We start from the raw sequence: 20,193 nt of genomic DNA, 5'->3' as shown, positions 1-20,193 counted from the left end.
TGCCTGTTTGTTCAACCCCGATGATGGTTATCTAAGTATCTCTGAGGAACAATGATTTCACCAACAACTCAGCGCTTTTCATTGCTGCTCCATGGTATTATGAATAATGATTACATTACAAGAGTAGCAGGCCTAAATATTTGCTCTTTGCTTGCAAACATCTTGATCTGAAGTGTCCTCATACATGCTTGTTTGCTCAGACTCACAGTGCTGGTTTAGATTTAGCAGATGATCCAGTACCCCACTTTTTAGACCAAATACCACTTTGGAAATGTTTTTTTCTTCTCTTTACTGGGGGTATTTCTTTAATCAAATATCCTTTTGGTTGTTAGCGTTCTTCCATTTGAAAGCCTTTTTATATCTGTACCAGACAGCTATGACAGCATTATTTATTAAAGCTATGACATTGACAAATCAAGTGGAATCATAAATACCATCTTTTAAGATTGACTTTGTAAGAGAGATGAAAGTTATGAGGCCAGTTACATAGTTTCATGATTTAAAGGGACAAAATTAAAAATAAAACTTATTTTTCCCCTAAAACTCCATCCAAATATTTTCAGTGTGATTGTCCAGATTTGGATAAATTGGTTGATGCGACATTTGATTTGTAGTGATCAAAGTGGCCAAAGATTAATTTGAAACATTCATTGGCAATTTACCTTTCAAAACAGACCGATACACTTACTATGATTTATGTTTTTATTTGGATCTACCATTTAATTGAGATCTAAGTCCTGCTACCAACAGTTTGTCAACTCACAAAGGGACAATTTTAAACTGTCCAATTGTGATGAAATAAGCCTCAGACCTCAGCCAATCCAAACTATCTGGATGGATACTTAAAATTCTGGGTGAGAGGAAAAATATTTCACTGAGATCTCGAGTGAACAGTCCCTTTCATCTATACTGTCACTATGTTCAAAACGCTCTGCAAAATATGTTGGCCCTTTTGTTTAAAAAAACATTCTTCTGCTTTCTAGAAGTATACAGGAAACATGCCAGATTCTGGTGTTATATAATTTCACCAAGGTCATATAAAGCATGACGCACAGTGTGTGTGTGTGCAGTCCAGCTACTCCTCATGTTGTGGGGAGGTAAATCTGTTTACACAGTCGTGTTGTGGGGACTCACCTCCCTTATGGGGACAAAAAGCAAGTCCGCTTAGTGTAAAACATTCATTTTAGGGTGGAAACTTGGATTAAAGTTAAAGTTAGTTTAAGGTTATGGTAAGGTTAGTGTTAGGGTTAGGGTTAGGCATGCGGTGGTTATGGTAAAGGTTAGGATAAGTCTCCATGCAGGAAATGAATGCAAGTTAATGTAATGTCCTCTGAGGTGATGGAAACACGACTGCGTGTGTGTAGACTGACTGCTGAAACATTTCACAACAAACATCTCTGCCAAACATGGATTCCCTTGGTATGAGTCAGAAAGGATGCCTTCAACCCTGCCTCTCTCACTTAACTCTATCATTCACTTTTTTCCAGACACATTCACACACACACACACACACACACACACACACACACACACACACACACACACACATATCCATACATACACACCCTCAGTGTTAATCACATCCCACACGCCAAAGTGTGAATTCCTGAATTTCGCTACCAGAATACCTCCTGGTCAACAGCCTGGTTGTGCTTGTATAATCCTCCCTGGAGCTGTTTTGGTTTTAAACCTCTGTGTAGGTAGATGTTGTGTCTTTATTGTGTAACAAACTGTCACAGTAGCACGGTAGTCAGCTCATGAAATGCCAACCCCGACAAACTTTAGACATGTGTCAGTGTTCTCACAGATTGTTTCTTTCATAACCAAAAGTTGTCAGAGCACCAGTTGTACCACTGGCACTTGGTAAATATTTACCCTCTCTGTTTAGCTTAACAAACTAAAGACTCCTCAGTGCTTCATGAAAAAATGACGACTAAGTGGACTTTGTATAGTGTAAATGTATAATCTAATAAAATTCAGTAAAAGAAGACTAACAGAGATTGATTGATGAGTTTGTCTGTTGGAGATGGATAAGTATATGAATGGCCACTTCCATATTTGTTTGATGGATGGAGGACTTTTATTTTTCTGTTGACTGACTCTCCACAGGAATCTCCAATCAGGCTGAATTTATCAAGCGTGAAAAACCATTTGAAAGGAGGGCTGAGAGGGGCAGAAGAAAACAAGAAGGTCCTTTCTCTTTTTCCTGCTTGGAAAGCTCATTATTCCTCAAGCTCCCCTCTGTCTGAAAAGCAACCCCCTCCTCTACCTTACTTCACTTTTTTTTTAGTCCCCGCCTCGCCTCCCCACAAGCCAACACTGTGTGAGTGACTAACACTAGTTTTTCTTCTACTATAGCGCCGCCTCCATTCTCTCACTGGCTCTTTTATTCCCTCATCCCTGCCACAGCTCCCTCCTTTCCTTTCCTCTCCCCTCCCCTCTCCTCTCCTCTTTCTCCCGTCTCTCTCTTCATTTCTGCTTGTTCACACCAACCAGCTCAAAGCCAAAGAGATCCTCTGTCCCTCTCACACTGACCGAGCTTTAAACCAGAGCTATCCCCCTGAAAAATTGAGACATTACTCCAAAGGAAGTTATTGCTCAAGCCTAAAGGTACAGGAACTTCTCTTTTAGTATTTTACCATTGAATATCTGCAAATGCATTTGACCAGTAACTGTATTTTTGTGTGTCTGCCTGTGTGTGACTCGACGTGTGAATCAGTATCAGCACAGACCCAAACTCTACACGTGTGTTGTAGTTTCTCATGTGTATATATGAGGAAGTCTGCATGCTTTCGTAGACATGGCTGCAACACATGTGTTCTTCACTCAGAAGTGAATTAGAGTATTTTCTTGTTTTTATACTGCATTTTTTGGGAAATTGCATGGTTCAACTGTCATTACATTTTCTACATGCAAAGGAACACATGTCTTACTCAGAGGAGTTTCAATAAGGTATTTGTAATTTGACTTAATTGCCAATTTTGTGGCTTTTTTGATTATTTTGTATCCTTTTTTCAATTCAGTTTGCATGCACAGGATTATGATGAGAGGTTTTGAGTGACTACTGTAGAACAGTAGTATGCAATGAAACTCTACAAAATGGTAAAATAACAAACTTGATATCTGACTGGCCAAAAAGTGTGACAGAGTGTTGAGCAACAAGAGCTCACTAATCTAATGCTTTCAATATGTCCTTCCCTTTTGATCCGACAGCTTGTAAGCCTCGAACCAAAGGAGAACAGGTGTAACAGACAGAGAGGAGAGCAACAGGTAGCAAGTGAATCACCTTTCTGGTGTTCACATCAGTGGAGTTCAAGTTTCTACACGTTTATAACAGATCTGAAGATTTCAGCCACAGCCATGACTCAGAGCAACGGGGAGAACCCTCAGAGGACCCGGAGTGGTCTCCACCAGATCCGGGCCGGCATCCAGTCCCGGTCGCTGCTGGCCAAGAAGAGAGTGGAAAACATCACGAGGAGTGATGTCAAAGGATTCTTCATAAGAAATGCCTTTGTGATACTTACTGTCGCTGCAGTTATTATAGGTGAGTGAGAACATTTTTTGTACGTTTTAACTGACTCAGCAATTTCAGATTGTGGAAAAATCTTTTCATCCTTTGGGATTTAGTTGATTTAAAACGTGACAATACTACAGCTCCTCTCCTTTCCATGTATCACCACTTTACCCCTCCTCTGTTCAAACTCATAAAGAAGAAGGCTCCAGATTTGCATTGCCCCAGCAATCCATCATTTTGGTGTGACCAACACTCTTCTGGCCGGACGGAAGAAGGAAAAGAATAGAAACAAACTCACCAGATGAGAGAATAGAAGGAACTTGGATGAACTTAGCAGACTGGCCTTTATCTGACCCTGTAGCTGACCCTTGACCTGTTTCCATTAACCTTTGAATCTTACGCAGTAGGAAGCGAGTCAGGCCCACCCACTGCCAGCACATCTGCAGCCCTGGTAGAATTACACCGTGCCATGACGGACTCATTTGATTGATTGTTAAATTCAGGATATGCTTTACCTCAGGCTGTCGGGTCAGCCACCTGGGCCTGTTGTTGGATTAGTGCTGCAGTGAATAAAGTGTTTGTTGTAAGAATAGATTTCACTGATGATGAAGGAAAAATTCCCACGAAAATCAGGTTCAAAAATGATTCCATAGAATAGTGGCAAGTGCACAGTCTTGCACAATCGATCGATGATTCAAAGAAATGTTTAATATGTACTAACCTTGCCTCCTGCCAAAGTGCAAACAAATTAGACTTATTATGAAATACAAGGATTCCCAGCAATGATCCCATAGTGACCGGCTTTCACCTTTATCGCCACTTTGCTCATGAGTTCACTGTGTTTTATTTGACTAAACACATCTAATAAGTAAATGTTTCACCTTTCACCTTTCATGTTATTTTGGGACCCTGAAATGAATCAGTATTACTATGGTTTTCATACAGTAATATGATTATATTCAACTACGGGTGGCAAATATGGGACTCCCATTCTTGTTGGCATCAAAAAACGTATTTTTTAAAATAGAGTTTGAATTTTCATCCATATCTGATCCTTGCTGCAATTTCGTGGTTTTGCAATTTCATTGTCTTGAACAATGACAATAAAGCTCTATCTATCTGCTTCAGGTATGATCCTGGGATTTGCCCTGCGGCCTTACAAAATGTCTTACCGCGAAGTGAAGTTTTTCTCTTTTCCTGGAGAGCTGCTCATGAGAATGCTTCAGATGCTGGTGCTTCCTTTGCTGATTTCCAGTCTCATCACAGGTATGAGCATCAACATATACTGCATCAGGTCAGCAAAATGTACAGCCTTGCATCCATTTATTTAGTGAATTCACCCCCCACTATTTTATTATTTTACATGTGATACATTTGAACAGTCAGACAGCAAGATATTGGTATTTTACATATGAGGCGTATTCAAGTTTTTTGCTGCATCTTAACCTTTTCAGTCACTGCATATATATATATATGAGTTAAATAATTTACTAATTCTATCAATGACATTAACCAATAAGTATGACAATGTTGTACACACCTGAGGCTTACACATCATCCTCCCACATGGTTGGGACAACATTACGGTAACTAAATTGTTCATCGACTATTTTTAGTTCAAACGTGCCTCAGATACCTAAAATAAGCACACAGAGTTCAGATGCTCACAATTCCAGGCTGTGTGACATTGTTTTGTTCTAAATTTGTATCAAACAACTTACCACACAAGACATTACTGTACCTACCTCCTAATATCACAACCCTCTTAACATTAGGATTTGGTAGAAAAAGAAACTGAAAAAAAAACCCATCCACCTTCTGCTAGAAGCACAGCATCAGAGTGGGACCACTGTCTGACTCTGTTTAGCTATATCTTATTTGAGTCACATGTTTTGCAGTTAACATGTGTTTTCTGTCCACAAGGTTCGTAGCAGTAACAGAGTTGTATGGTGTTTTGTGGCTCCACCGACCACCATGTGCCCTCTGAGTGGCAGAGTGTTTGTTCAGCCGATGCTGTTTGTTGGTTTTGGGTCCAGTGGTGGACAGAGTTAGGATGACCTCATGAAAGAGAGACAGCAGCAGAGAGAGAGAGAGAGAGAGAGAGAGAGAGAGAGAGATGTTCTGGACGGACTGGTCTCAGTCACATGCTTGACCCATGTTGTAATGGCTTTGATCTTGATACAACCCGACCAACAATATTGTGTCTTTATTGAATAAACAATTCAGAGTTAGTGGACTGGATTATGTTGTGGTTTTAACACAACTTGTACCTCCAGCTGCTCACATATATTTAGGCCTGTATCTCAGAAAAACACACACACGATACTGAGGTTTTCACCTCTATTCCAGGGATGTAGTGAGTTCATTCGTCACTGTCGATATGGTTCGTAAATCCATTCAGACACGCAGCGATGCTTTCTTCCAGAGGCAAAGGCCTGTGGGCTTGTTATTGAGCAGAGCCGATACTTGTCTTGGAAGTAAAAGTATGGATAGACTTATGAAACATGCAAGTTTCCAAAAACACTGGTCAGCAGTAGTGACTGACAAATGTAGGAGGGACAGAGTGTGGCCAAATGTCCAGTCACAGAGCAGTGAGGGGCCAGTCTCCTGGAGGGATGGCACAGGCCGATAATGTACGATAATAACCTGCTTTGTGTTGCAGCGGGGCGTCACATCATCACATGACCACAGCTACAACATGTGGAAACCAACAAAGAGTGCTGTTCTGTAGTCATTAGGCACACAGCTCGTATTTCATGTATATTATATATATATATATATATATATATATATATATATATATATATATATATATATATATATATATTATACAAAAAAGTTAATTATTACATTACTAAAAATAACATACTTTACATAACTGCAGCTTATTTTGTATTTTTTTCACCCTCCAGTGAACTTGAATATTGCTTGAGTTTAGGTAATCTATTACAGTGAGTGTCTTATTTCTGTGTGTTTGGAAAGTCTTCACTGGATCACTGCACAACAATAACATACCTTATATTTATGTCACTTCGTGTGTGATGGCTCAATTTTGAACAGACTTTATCGGCGTCAGCCAGAGAGGTAGCAGTCCGTTACCTAGATCAATGAATAACAGCGCATAAATACCAAGTTCAACCACAGTACATGTACAGGTCTCAAAAATCCACCCTCCACGTGACAAACATTAAATGGTACTCGTTTTTTAATGATTCTCACACTTAACTGTACACTGTCATTCCAAACCCATATTCATTAACCTTAAGTTCAAAAAAATGTATCTTGAGTAAAATTAAAACCAGTTTGTACTTTAAAAACTGTAAAACTGCCTTCTCTTCACTGTTAAACCTGCAGTTAAGCCTAATTAACCAGAGTATGTTGCCCTTTGTCAGCATCAAATGTCATACCCATGACAGGAAAGGATGTATCTCATGATATTAACTTCTAAAGCTTTGTTGTCGTTGCCCACATTGAGACTACTTTGTTAAACAAAGGATGATGACAATAACATATCAGAAAATACAGTCTGCGTTGTGCTGATTTAACAGACTAAGCCAATCTCATTCACTACTGTATATATGGAATAAATGTTTAAGTCAAAAATAATTTGTTGATGATGCTTGAGTCGTCAGTTTGATTCCGCTATATTGGTACAGCATGTGCTTTTTGGGTTGACATGATCTGGTTACACCCTGCAAGAATGTAAGCACATTGAATGCAACTAACTCCCAGATGATATAATTATTGCAACACTAAAATGCACAAGTTACGGGCAACGGGTTCCTACAGCAACCCTGCCGGGACGCTAGAGCAACAGTAACAACAAAGGAAGCTTTTTCTAACTGTGGCTGTGAAACTGAACTGTTTCACAAAAACACACACATACAAACACACACCTGCATATTTTGTGCACACCCACGTGTACCATGTGGTAAATTCGAGGAACTTAGGCTTTCAAAAACAATAAAACAGAAGAATTCACGGGTTATAAAATAGATGATTATTGTCTTTCTCATATGGGGGAAAGGTTATTGCATAACTTTTATTTGCCAAGATGTTATTGTATGTGACAACATTTTTGAACACCTGTGACACAACTGTAGACCTCACATTTATGACATGTTTGACGTACCTTATGTTACTGAAAGCCCCTCATTTCCTTTGAATTTTAGAGATAGAATAAAGACAACACCGTCTCCTGATTCTGAAGAAGCAGTATGTTTATTTATGTTTCCCTCCTAATAACTTAGGGCAGACTCACAAACTTGTGAGATAGTGTGACTGCTTTATATACATGACTTGGAGCACGACTCGGAGAAGAAGGTATGTTAGAGGATAAGTGCATAAGCAAACACGTGGCCCCATGTAGAAACTGACTGTCACGCTCCCAAGACTGAATTGTGCATCTATGAGAAATGGGTTGTCCCAGTTAGAGGGGCTTCCCTGTGAATTTGGATCCTATCTGAAAGTAAGGTTGTATTGGGAATCAAACTGTCTGAGCAGATTCCAGAGGTATCCCGGAAGTTAGGTAATGAAGGAAAGCAAGATTAAATAGGCAGGCAGAGGAGTGAGAGATCAAGCATTATGAAAATGGCTTATGGTTTTTCCATGAGGGAGTGAGAAAGAGAGAGAGTGCAGATACTTCCAATTTGATTCACTCACAGATGCTTCAAATTCTGCATGTGTTCGCCACAAAATCCATATTGTCTTCAGGCATTTCATTGTGAAAGCTGAGAGTCCACCACAAAGTATTTATAGAGCCAAGTTGAGGCTGGACGCGGAGAGAAGGGATGTGGGCCGTAAAAAGAGGAAAGGAGGATGATTACAGAGGAGTTCGCTGCAGGGGAAGTTTGAGGGGCAAAGAGCCAAGGGGAAGACTAGGACAAGGAGTGAGACAGGAGAGAAATGAAGAGGAGGATGAAGGAGGGTATTATAGTAAATAACTGAACAGATTGTTTTTGGTTTGTTGAGTAACGGCAGTAAGGTAAAGGTAGAATTAAAATAATGAAGAAGTTGTCCAATAGAGATCACTCATGGATTACAAATTTTACATATAATATGTAAAAAGTATGTACATCTCTTTTTTAATTTAAGTATAGCTAAATTGTTATTGGTGGTAGTCCAAGTGGCACTAGTTTTTTAATTTAGATGAACTCAATAATGCATCTTATGCAGACATTTTACTGTATCTATTAAATGTAAAACATCACTCAAACATATCAGTCTCCCTTATCAAGGATAATTTATAAATCTGACAGTGTAAAAAACACCATCCCATTAAATTAAGTAGAGCACAAGAGTTTCACACAAATGGAAATATTCAAGTAAAGTGAAAGCACATTAAAACTGAGGACATTTTGCTGCTCGATGGCACAAAAATAATCTGAGAGTGCAGTCAGGCACTGACTTCTGTGCGTGTTATTGTTTTGACATACCAACTGTCACTGTATCTTTTTAATGACACTTATGACACTAGGCTTTTCTGGGATCATAATGAGACTGAAAACATATACGTTGTTTTATTGGAGCAAAGTTATTGTTTATTCTGTACACACATCATCTATTGCATATCTGAAGATGTGATCCCTCCTTTGTTGCTCTTCAAAACTCCTTGGGGGAGGCTTTCCTGATCTGAATCATAGTTCTAAGAATAGAGGGTGTCGTAAATTTGTGATAATGGGCTTTATAAATGAATATGACTTGACTTTACTTAACATCTGGCATATTAAGAGGAAACAGATTTGGAGAATATGTAAGAATCAGCCAGTTGAAGGTTTCTGTAGCCAGAAGGAATTTGTTGCTGTGTTTTGTTGCTCATATCTTATCGCGGGTTACATCTCAAGGCTATGTTTCATTCGTAGCATTACACAAACCAAACTAATATTTTACAGACATTATTACAGACATCTCATGATTACCTGATCAATTATTTTGTCTATAAAATGTCAGAAAATAGTCATTCCTAACTCATGAATTGCATTTTTGGCTTGAAAAGTGACTCAAGCAATAAATTGATTATGAAAATAGTTGGCAGTTAACTGTCTAATCAATCACTCAACTATTGAACTCGTGTTGTGATGATATTTTCTGAGTGCAGGCCTTCAGGTTAAGTCTTGCCAGAGCTGCAGGTTTCATTTCTGCCCAGCGTCAGTGGATGTTAATTGCCCTCTGGACAGACCTCATGCAGTTCATGTCCTGAGCCTCAACTCTCCCCCCCTAAAGTAGGCCTACTTTTGTGTTTGATGAACATTCCCCATATGAGAAAGAAAGTCATTCTCCCTGCTCTCCTTCAATCTTGGTTCCTTCGTTCTTTTCAGAGGATGGAATTGGTGAGGCTGTGTCCGTTGTTGCCTGGACAACAGGTCGGGGATCATTGTGTGCGTGCGGGGCTGACAAAGTCAACAAGTTTTCCCAGGGCTGTCAGAAAAGGAATAGGAGGAGAGCAGAAATAAAGGGGGATGAATGAAGGGGGGAAAGGGTGGCAATGAAAGAGGATTGCAGCAATAAGATCAGCGTGCATGAAAAAGAGATGAGAGAGGCAAGATGTGGGGGTTGGAGAAGAGGAAGAGCAAGGGGGGGGGGCTGGGGGCGCTCTGTAACAAGAGGTGGTGATGGAGGGGTGGTAGGGAGAGGGAGTGAAGAATTTGGGAGAGGAGAACGAGGGGAGGGAAGGATGAAGAGGGGAGGAAGAGGATCAAAAAGATTTGGATAAAAGCCCAAGTACTGGGCATGTTGAGACAAGAGGAACACAGAGGGCCAAAGCGGGGGCAATAGGTACACCCATGGACACACACTAGCACACACACACTTTAGTATGCACAGTGACACATATGAAAGGAACACATACATCTCTCTTCACACAAAGCCTGCCTCGTCTTGTACTGCTCTGAATGAAGATAATGACCATAATAGGAACTGACACTTTGAAAATACAACGCCAGTGTCATTCCTATTGAGGCAGCTTGTCCGCTTCCAAATCCACTGAATGGCCGTACTTCTTTTACCACCATTATCCCCACAAAGTCTGTTTAATACTATTAGAGCTGTGGATGACAGTTTAGCCCCGAGGCTCTGTGACTCCATCAAGTTCGCTCTGCCATGCATAAAACTTTTAAAAGTATTTTCTCTGCAGCGGTTTATCAATTCTAAGCCATGATTGTCAAAAATATTTCTTATGCACCCTTAAATCAAGTTGTGGCTTTTCAGTAAGGCCTATAAAATAAAACTGATGACAAATTTTTGGTTATGTATAATTTGATAGTATCCAACCTTTTTTTGCAGGAATACAAACGCTGCCAGACATAGAAGGAAGCAGAGTATTTATCTGTAATTTGATCATCAGCTTTTTCTTCAGCATTATGCTGCATCTGTGTAAAATGTTGCTCAGTGTTGTACTTACTCAGCTACAGTACGTTCTAAGCTTTGACCATGGCTTGATGCCTTGTAGTACAACTGATTTTTATTCTGAATTCAAACATCTTTGCTGTCTTTTTCTCCCTGGCACAAATAGTCAGTTGAGGTCAGGCTGTTTATCTGCAACTGACATCTCTGTCTGCTCGCTGTGTTCACAACAAACTTACATCACACTTGGCGGACGTTGAACTATCAAATAAAAGACTGGGATTTGAACGATGCCAAATCACTTTGGAGTGAAACTTGAAAACCACAGAAACACAGCTTTATGACAAGTTTTCAAAGAGTTTCTCTGTAATTTAGTGCATATGAATGTGCAGTATGTAAACAGATGTTCTGTATTAGATCCGCCCCTGGGTGTTGTACAGTAGGTGTTTTCTCACCAGTAAAGGTCAGAGTCAGATTATGTTTCTTGCCGCTCTTTGTTGTCATAGATAGTTAGTCAGATAACCTGGAAGGATGTATTCCACCTATAATTACAACACCTTTTCCCAGGCTAACTGTATGCTCACAGGGACAGTCAGTAACACATTTATGCAGCTCTGAGATCATGGGACAGCATGACAAGGGATGATAGGGATGTTTGTTTTTTTCCAAATGCAGAAACAACAACAAAGACAGGAATATGCAGGATTTATTATTAACTTAATCCTGAGATTGCTCTACTCTATTTGAACATGCCTTCACTCTCTTGATACTATTACATGTGCATTTGATTTTTTATTTATTTATTTGTTATTTTGTGTTTGGCAACATTTTCTAGTTACCGAAACCAAATATGTAATTGTAAAGGAAATGTGTGTAATTAATTTAAAATAATGAAATGGATGCTTGAATCTACACTGTTGGTGAATTAATTCATCAATTGATCAATCCGTACACACAGAGCTGCTACATGCACTGCTGTTGCACTGTTGCTCCACCTAAAGGAAGTGTTTGAAAATCCAATATCAATTCTCATTCTGTGCAGCATACTTCTCTCCTCATTCATTGTCAAGTCATGCTTCTGATAATATGAGCTAAAGTGCAGGTACCAGTGGATAACTAATTATTTGAAAAACTTTATGGAGGATAAACCCTGCAGCGCTGATGTACAGTAAAATATATGATATGTCCCTTTCAGGTATGGCCGCTCTAGACAGCCGTGCATCTGGTAAAATGGGTATGAGGGCGGTGATCTACTATACCACCACTACTGTGATTGCTGTGTTCATCGGGATCGTCATGGTGCTCATTATTCACCCTGGAAAAGGATCCAAGGATGAGTTTACCAAGCAACAGCAGATAGAGCGGGTCAGCCCTGCTGATGCTTTTCTGGACCTTATCAGGTACCCGCACACCTTCACCACACCTTCAAGAACCGAACATACACTCACAAGATTTCCCCTGATTTTCCCTTTGAAATCTATACTAATCACACAGATGGAGGTGTTGGTAAAAAGACTAATTAATTGCAAGGAGGACTTAAGTTCTGTGACAGTTGAGATGTTGCTCAAAAGGGCTGACAGTTGCAAATCATTACCATATCAGACAATGACCTTTATATTTTATACATTCCATTCATCTACTGTAGGTTACTTGGTTCTGATTGAAGTGCATTCTTCATTTGTAAGTAATTTGTTCATCCTAATAACATTGTACTGTTTTGCAGAAACATGTTCCCTCCTAACCTTGTGGAGGCTTGCACTAATCAGGTAACTCTTCCTCCACATTCTTACACTCTCCTTCCTTTTCCTGCCCAGTTACTGTAAAGTTTTATTATTTTGGACTATCAACCACTTAGCAGAGATCCCTGTTACAATACAAATTCATTTTATACTACTGTCAGCAATGAAATTAATATTTTCTATCTAAATAAAAACACAAATCTTGTGTAAATGTTAAAGAAAAGTTGAATTAAATCTATTTTTTTTCAAATGGTTTCTTTTTGGACACTTAAGAGTGATCCAGTCATTCTAAGCTACCTGATGTATACCTTACATGTGAGCCTTTACAGTGCACCACTTTCACTTCCTTATTCCGAAAAATCTGTACATTTTAGGAAAGATGTAAAGAAGCTGGCAGGATTTTAAAATTTGTACCAGACAACAAACAGCCAATTGTGTTCTGTCTGAATGGCTCATTTATTGAGCTCATGTAAATTACTCATCTTTTCCACTGTTTAGTTTTCTGGAGACATGATTTCTTCATATTCAGCCAACTAGATATGTTCTGGTAGTCTTCAATGACTCTGAACCCCTAGAATTTTTATTAATTAGATGAAAATATTTACACAAGATTCTACAGCCATGCTTGTGGCTCCGTGAAGCTGTTATTAGACACAGCAGTGCTCACAATGACAATGTTAGCATGCTGATGTTAAGCAGGCATAATATTTAATAATTTCACCATCATAGTTTAGCATGTCAGCAGACCTGATGATGGCCATAGAGGAAATGTCAGGGGATTAACACAGTCATTACAATTAATCCTGATAGAGACTTGAATGTGTGCACCAAATTTCCTGGCAATCCTTCCAAAAGTTGTTAAACCATTTCACTCAAAACCAGAAATGTGAACTGTGAAATGCAGGAAAAGTCAGAGGATCACCAAAGTCATTACAGTTCATCCTCTGGATAATGTGAATGTCATGGGAAAACAAATTCATGGCAAGCCATCAAATTGTTAGAGATATTTCAGTCTGGGCCAATGTGGCGGCCCCACTGACTGACTGACATTATCAGCCGAAAACCAGATTTGAATCACTGTTTAACCCATTATTTTTCTTTTTTAAAATCTAGTTCAAGACGCAGTATGCCAAGAGAGTAGTCCGTGTTAAGATGACAGTGAATGATACAATATTCACAGTCAATGGCAGCCAGGAGATAGCTCGGGAGGAGATGATCCCAGTGCCGGGGACAGTGAATGGAATCAACGCTCTCGGCCTGGTGGTGTTCTCCATGTGCTTTGGTCTGATCATCGGGAGCATGAGAGAACAGGGGCAGCCCCTGAAGGACTTCTTCGACTGTCTCAATGAGGCCATCATGAGGCTGGTTGCCATAATCATGTGGTAAGTGCAAACAGGGATGCATGAATGATAGATGAATTATTGGATTTTCCAAAATACAGGCAATAACACCTACTGATCCTCAGGTATGCCCCTATCGGTATCCTGTTCCTGATTGCTGGTAAGATTGTGGAGATGGACGACATCACAAGCATGGGTGGCCAGCTGGGCATGTACACAGTGACAGTCATCTGTGGCCTGCTCATCCACGCCATCTTTGTCCTGCCAACGCTCTACTTTGTTATCACCAGGAAGAACCCCTTTGTCTTCATTGCAGGGATTTTGCAAGCACTCATCACTGCCCTGGGAACATCTTCTAGGTATGTGATTGTATTTTGTGTAACACAATACAGCTCAAGTACACTTGAAACCTGGAGGGCCTTGTTGTTCTAAAAGTACTGTAGGTTTGGCCCAGTAATGGTTTATGGTGAACAAAATCTGTTTCTTCCAAATCTACATAGTGTGCAGATTTAAAATTACAAATGTTACAATTTATAGTCATTGCTGGCTTGCAGAATTGTTTTAGGCTTTGGTGTGCAGTTAGGGTGATCAGGGTCAGTATGTTTCACTACTATTTCTCACCTTAATTGACTGGTCAGTGTTAAAAAAGTCAGAGCAACTTACTTTCCCCCTTCTCTCTCTTTCTGTCAATCTCCCTCTCCCTCTATCCTCTCTCAGTTCTGCCACTTTGCCCATCACTTTTAAATGCCTTGAGGAAAACAACAAGGTGGACAAGCGTGTGACCCGTTTTGTGCTCCCTGTAGGTGCCACCATAAACATGGATGGCACAGCCCTGTACGAAGCCCTGGCAGCCATCTTTATTGCTCAGGTTAATGATTATGACCTTAACTTCGGACAGATTCTCACCATCAGGTATGCAACTTACAGTACACTTGCAATTCACCTTTTTCTCCTTAAAAATTAATGAATTGTTTCATTCAGTCAGTATTTTGTGTCTCAAATGGACCTAAAAGGAGCTGATTCAGGAAACCTTTCCTGCTCTTTGTGTTGGATCATTTTTGGATATACAGGAGAATATTTCTATTACATTTTTTTTTCATTAAAGCAAGAAATACTATTCAACTAGAGTGAGGCATCTTCAAGCCACAAAAGCACAGGTTCCAGCTTCATGGCGACAATCCAACCACCAGTTCAGCTGTTTGAAGCAGTTGGGGAATAGTATTTCAGCCAAGGGAATTATTTTTAGTGACCCTATCCAATGCTGTTACTGAGGAATGGTTTAGAGTTCAATCCTAGGACGAGTCTGTCTTTTTTGCACTGTAATAAATAATGTTTTAGACTATTTAAATGTCTCTCTCTCTCTTTTTTGCGCTTATTTCCACCAGTATCACAGCCACAGCAGCAAGCATTGGAGCAGCTGGAATCCCTCAGGCAGGACTGGTTACCATGGTAATAGTGCTAACCTCTGTTGGCCTGCCCACTGATGACATCACACTCATCATTGCAGTTGATTGGTTCCTGTAAGTATCGGCTGTATGGTGTAAAATGTAAATGTTGATGAAAAAAAAACCCACAATCAAACCAGTTTTGCATCAAGATTTTTCCTCCTAGTAGAACCAGTTAACTATTGAGCAGCAAAATACTGAAATATTGAGAGGAATGAAAAGGATTTTGTCATAAGGAAATAAAAAAAAGGGGGGAGGAGGGTATGAATTCAATCAATTTCCACCTTGGGGGATTTTAAAGGGTTAAGAGATCACATGCTGTATACTCCCAAGTGGATTACAGGACAACTTCCAGAGACACTCCCTTCACATTCCACGTCCCTCAATCCATCTGGTTTTTATTCAGTCGGCATCCAATCCCGATGAAGCCTCGCTTCCCTCTATCTACTGGCTGTGTTTCATGTGATATAAAGTTTGCCTGGAGCAATTAAAACTATGCCTCCAGTCTTCAAATGATATTTTTTTTATGTACACACAGATTTAATTTGCAGTCTCCTTAGTGGAAATGTTAAATATCTAGTAATCATGTCTTCCTTTGTCTTCTCTTGTCTTGTCTTGTTTATTCTCTGCTTTCCCTCAGGGACCGATTGCGCACAACCACTAATGTCCTCGGAGACTCCATCGGTGCAGGTATAGTGGAGCACCTGTCTCGCCACGAGTTGCAGAATAAAGACCCAGAAGTGGGCAACTCAGTGGTGGAGGAAGCAGACAAGAAGCCTTACCAGCTCATCTGCCAGGAGAATGAGTACGAGAACGAGAGGCCTGCTGACAGCGAGACCAAGATGTAGTTGGAGAGATTTTTTCAGAGGTTGCATGAATTCTTATGAAAAACACTACATTGAACCATTTTCTGTTCTAATCTCTACTTTATTTCCCAGTGTCAAAACCTTCCTCTGACAAAATTGGAGGTCTCACCTGATCACATGTAACTAGAATAAATGAGCCAAGATGAGTTCCAACAAAGTGGAAGGTCTGATGTGGGTTCTCTTGACGTAATGTAGAGAGAAATGGTTCACTGTTGCATTGTTTTTCTAAGGTTTTATGCTATGATACTTCCTACATGTATCTGCCATAGGGTGGCAGATGTTTACTATTGAAAATGAACTACTCTAGAGCCTGGTGGTTTGTGGCCTGCATGCCATATCCAACTCCTCTCAGAACTGTCATAACTAATCTCACCCACTAGAGGCCAGTATTGGTGCAAGTCTTGACACCACAGCAGATTTACAGCCCAAAGTTGCACAGACTTGTTCCTGGCTTTAAAGTTGTTGCTTTTGTTTCCGTTCAAGTGGTGTTGAATGTGAAAAGATGTCAATGAAGTGGGAGTGAAAATCTGTGGACTGATGTGAGTGTTGGATATCATGCACATACACTGTGACCAGGCCAACTTCTTTGGGGGAAAAGGGCTGTCTATTTACACATTTCTGTACAGACATTAGTGGCTTTATTTTCTGTGATTATGGTGTTTTTGTACAGGTATAAACTGAATGAATTGTGTCATTTAAACACATGCTTTCCCCGCCCCCTAACTGTCCAAACCAGTCTGCTATTGTTAGGCAAAAGAAGCTGTTAGAATACCATGGCAACTATCATTGTGCCTGCCCTACCAATCTTAATAGGTGACGCCATCTTTTTTTTTTTTGTGAAACATAATAGTTTGTTCTTCAAACCACTCATTACAATGGCCAAGACTGATGAACCAAAATCACTCAGCCAAGCTTTTACCTGTAAATTTGCTTAGCAGAGAATTCTAACTATAATCACTTCAGAATCTAAAGCAATTATATTTTGACCAAAAACAACAACAAAAAACAAACAACACCAAAAACGTTATCTAATTTTTCTGTAAGATTTCATTTCACACAATTAAATCATACCCACCCATTCCCAAACAGATTGCTAATACACTCAATAATGCAGCACTGTTTTAACAGGAAGATAGTAAGATAGTGTATTTCTAATAAATAGTTATGGTGATTGTGACTCAACACCTCGAAAAGTAAGCTCTTATAACGGAGCAGACCCTCTAACATGGCCATGGAACTCCTAATTATTTGGTTAAAATATTCATTAATCAGTGTGGAATATCTACTTTATATTAAATTAGTGAAATAGTAGTCAGTAGATCCGATATATGATTTTCTAAATTAGCGAGGTTACATTCAAGTCGTGAATATTTCCATATATTCTTCAATTCTTATTTCATATGGTCTAATATGGATGCATGTTGTAAAGTAATGGATTTAATTTCATTCCCCAGCTTTTAGTTAGTTAGTTTGGATTTGTAAGTGCTGCTTTGTATTTGAACTAATTCATTATACATAACAAATGCAACATTTACATAGAAGCTGCTTTGTATAGAAGATTCTTCTGAATATAATGTACTTGTATAGAGAAATGTAGATAAAAGTGTACATTAATTGTAGATTCAAATTGTAAAAGGTTACTTGAGGACTGTGTATGTAAAGATGCTGTAACCCTGCTCCTATCAAACCTAATTACCAAACTAACAATCCCTCATTTTCCTTTTATAAATGCAAAACTGGCTGATTTAATGGACCAAATGATTTCCTTTACAGACTTGAGGAAATGGAATAGTTTGTTTACAGATGCTGGTTTCTCCTTTGATATGATAATTTCTCATGTGGGTGCACATACACATGCATGCATGCACGCACGCACACACACACACACACACACACACACACACACACACACACACACACACACACACACACACGCACACACACACACACACGCAAAGACTGAATAGTTGTAGTTTTGTCTTGCATGAATTTTTAAAAATAAAAACAATGAAATCAATGGTGTGTATTTATCATTTTGTCATGAATCTGAAAGACACAATATGTAATCTGTGATTTTCAAACTAAGCCTCTAGAATAGATATTTTAATTAAATGACTATAGGTGTTTTAAATACTTGCTTATCTGGTAAGTTTGCACGTACCTGTTTTTGTAATGTACAGGTTGATTCTTGCTTGAGGTCATATTAGTGGTAATTGGAACTGCAAATGTCAAGCTTCCTTCAGGCTGTTGCTGTCTCACTCCAACAACCTTTTCTAAAAGTTTCTTGAGACAATTTGAAATTACACATAATCTTCATATTTAACAAATGCCAATGCTGGTACCTTGAGGTCAAACAGTGATTTGACCTCCTTTAAAGTGAAAAAAGAGTGCAAACACAACAATTTGCTTTGCAAAGTAGTCTGTAAATTGGCCATCAATGTCTGATCAAACAACCATGTCCTATTTTACACATAAACATAATTACTGTATATCTTGTTGTTGGCACATCTTAAGATATTTATTAACTTACGTTCATATTCTTATCCTTTACCTGAATACTTCTATTTTAAATACTAATGATCACCTTGCCAGCTGAGATCTAAAAATTGCCATGATATAAAAATGTAAACCATAAGTAGACTACTTGATGTGAACAACCAGACAAGACCCAGATGGAAACACATAGTAGTGGAAACATAAGTGCATTTAATCAAGCGCAGTATTGAAGTATTTGTAGGATACTTAACACCTACTCCTCTACAATTCAGAGGTAAATATTGTACTTTTTATGATTTTTTTGACAGCTATATAGTTACCTTGAAGATTTTAATATTTTATAAACAAACATGTGACCTAAAAAAGCTTATAAAATATAATACATTATTACAGATTAAACAGCAAAGACAGTATATAAAAATGAGTGCCATCTCAACATGCCTCAACATTAAAATTTTGCTTAAGTCAGTACATAAATAATAACAATCCAATAATACAATAACACTCTGAAAAGGGTCATTCTGTATAATGAGTAATTTTACTTTCAATACTTTAAATAAACAGTATGTTGCTGATAATACTGTATATTACACTTTTTATCTTTTTTATTTTTGAAATGATGAATGCAGGACTTTCACTTGTAATGGAGTATTTTTTTAAATTGTATCTTACCTAAGTTATGGGTCTGAATACTTCTTCCATCACAGCACACAAAAAATATTTTCTAAAAATATTACTAATATTGTAATATGAGTGTGTAAGGCAAGCATTTTTTTTGGCATAGCACCACAGTAGTGTAAATTATAAATTATATATATTTTTTCCTTCACACACTTCAGGAAATAGAATAGTTAATTTGTTTACAGATGCTGGTGTCGCCCTTGATAAGATAATTTCTCGTGAATTTCCGTGACACACACACACACAGACAAACACACACACACACACAGACAAACACACACACACACACACACACACACACACACACACACACACACACACACACACACACACTGAATAGTCGTAGTTTTTGGATGGATCATGGATATTTAAAAATAAAATCCATGAAATCAGTGGTGTGTATTTATCATTTTATCATGAACATCTGAAAGACACAAGATGTAATTTGTAGGTTATTTAAAATGAACGTTTTAAATATCCTGCATGGGGTCATAATTGCATTATTGAAGTGTATGCAAAAATAGGATGTACAGATTTAAAGTGATAGATATGTGTGGTAACTCCTTGGCATGTTTCATCACCAGCAATTTTAATAATGATTTGTTTATATATGTGTAATATATATGTGCTGCCAGACTTTACAGTTGTTTGTACTGTAAGCTATAAATGGGCCAGAGAGGGTATCGTTGTGTTACAGCGCCCTCTAGCGGCTCAAATATGAAACGTTGCATGGCATTTTGTTTGGCGCCGATGGAGGGAGTCACTCCTGAG

The 20,193-nt window shown here is 38.8% G+C and overlaps 1 protein-coding gene across 1 annotated transcript; it reads left to right on the top strand.

Moving 5' to 3' along the window:
- The first annotated feature begins 2,421 nt into the window (after positions 1–2,421).
- On the top strand, positions 2,422–18,262 carry slc1a3a (solute carrier family 1 member 3a). The gene is made up of 10 exons (XM_067611597.1): positions 2,422–2,610; positions 3,214–3,544; positions 4,643–4,780; positions 12,051–12,255; positions 12,579–12,621; positions 13,708–13,976; positions 14,060–14,293; positions 14,652–14,846; positions 15,320–15,454; positions 16,020–18,262. Exons 2-10 carry the CDS (start codon positions 3,361–3,363, stop codon positions 16,225–16,227), a joined length of 1,611 nt encoding a protein of 536 aa, XP_067467698.1. The 5' UTR covers positions 2,422–2,610; positions 3,214–3,360; the 3' UTR covers positions 16,228–18,262.
- The last annotated feature ends 1,931 nt before the right edge of the window (positions 18,263–20,193 follow it).

The sequence above is a fragment of the Thunnus thynnus genome, chromosome 2 (genome assembly GCF_963924715.1).
Source record: "Thunnus thynnus chromosome 2, fThuThy2.1, whole genome shotgun sequence".
NCBI classification, from domain to species: Eukaryota; Metazoa; Chordata; class Actinopteri; order Scombriformes; family Scombridae; genus Thunnus; species Thunnus thynnus.
The sequence above is the reverse complement of the archived record's forward strand: the minus strand, read 5'-3'. Positions and strand labels throughout refer to the sequence as shown.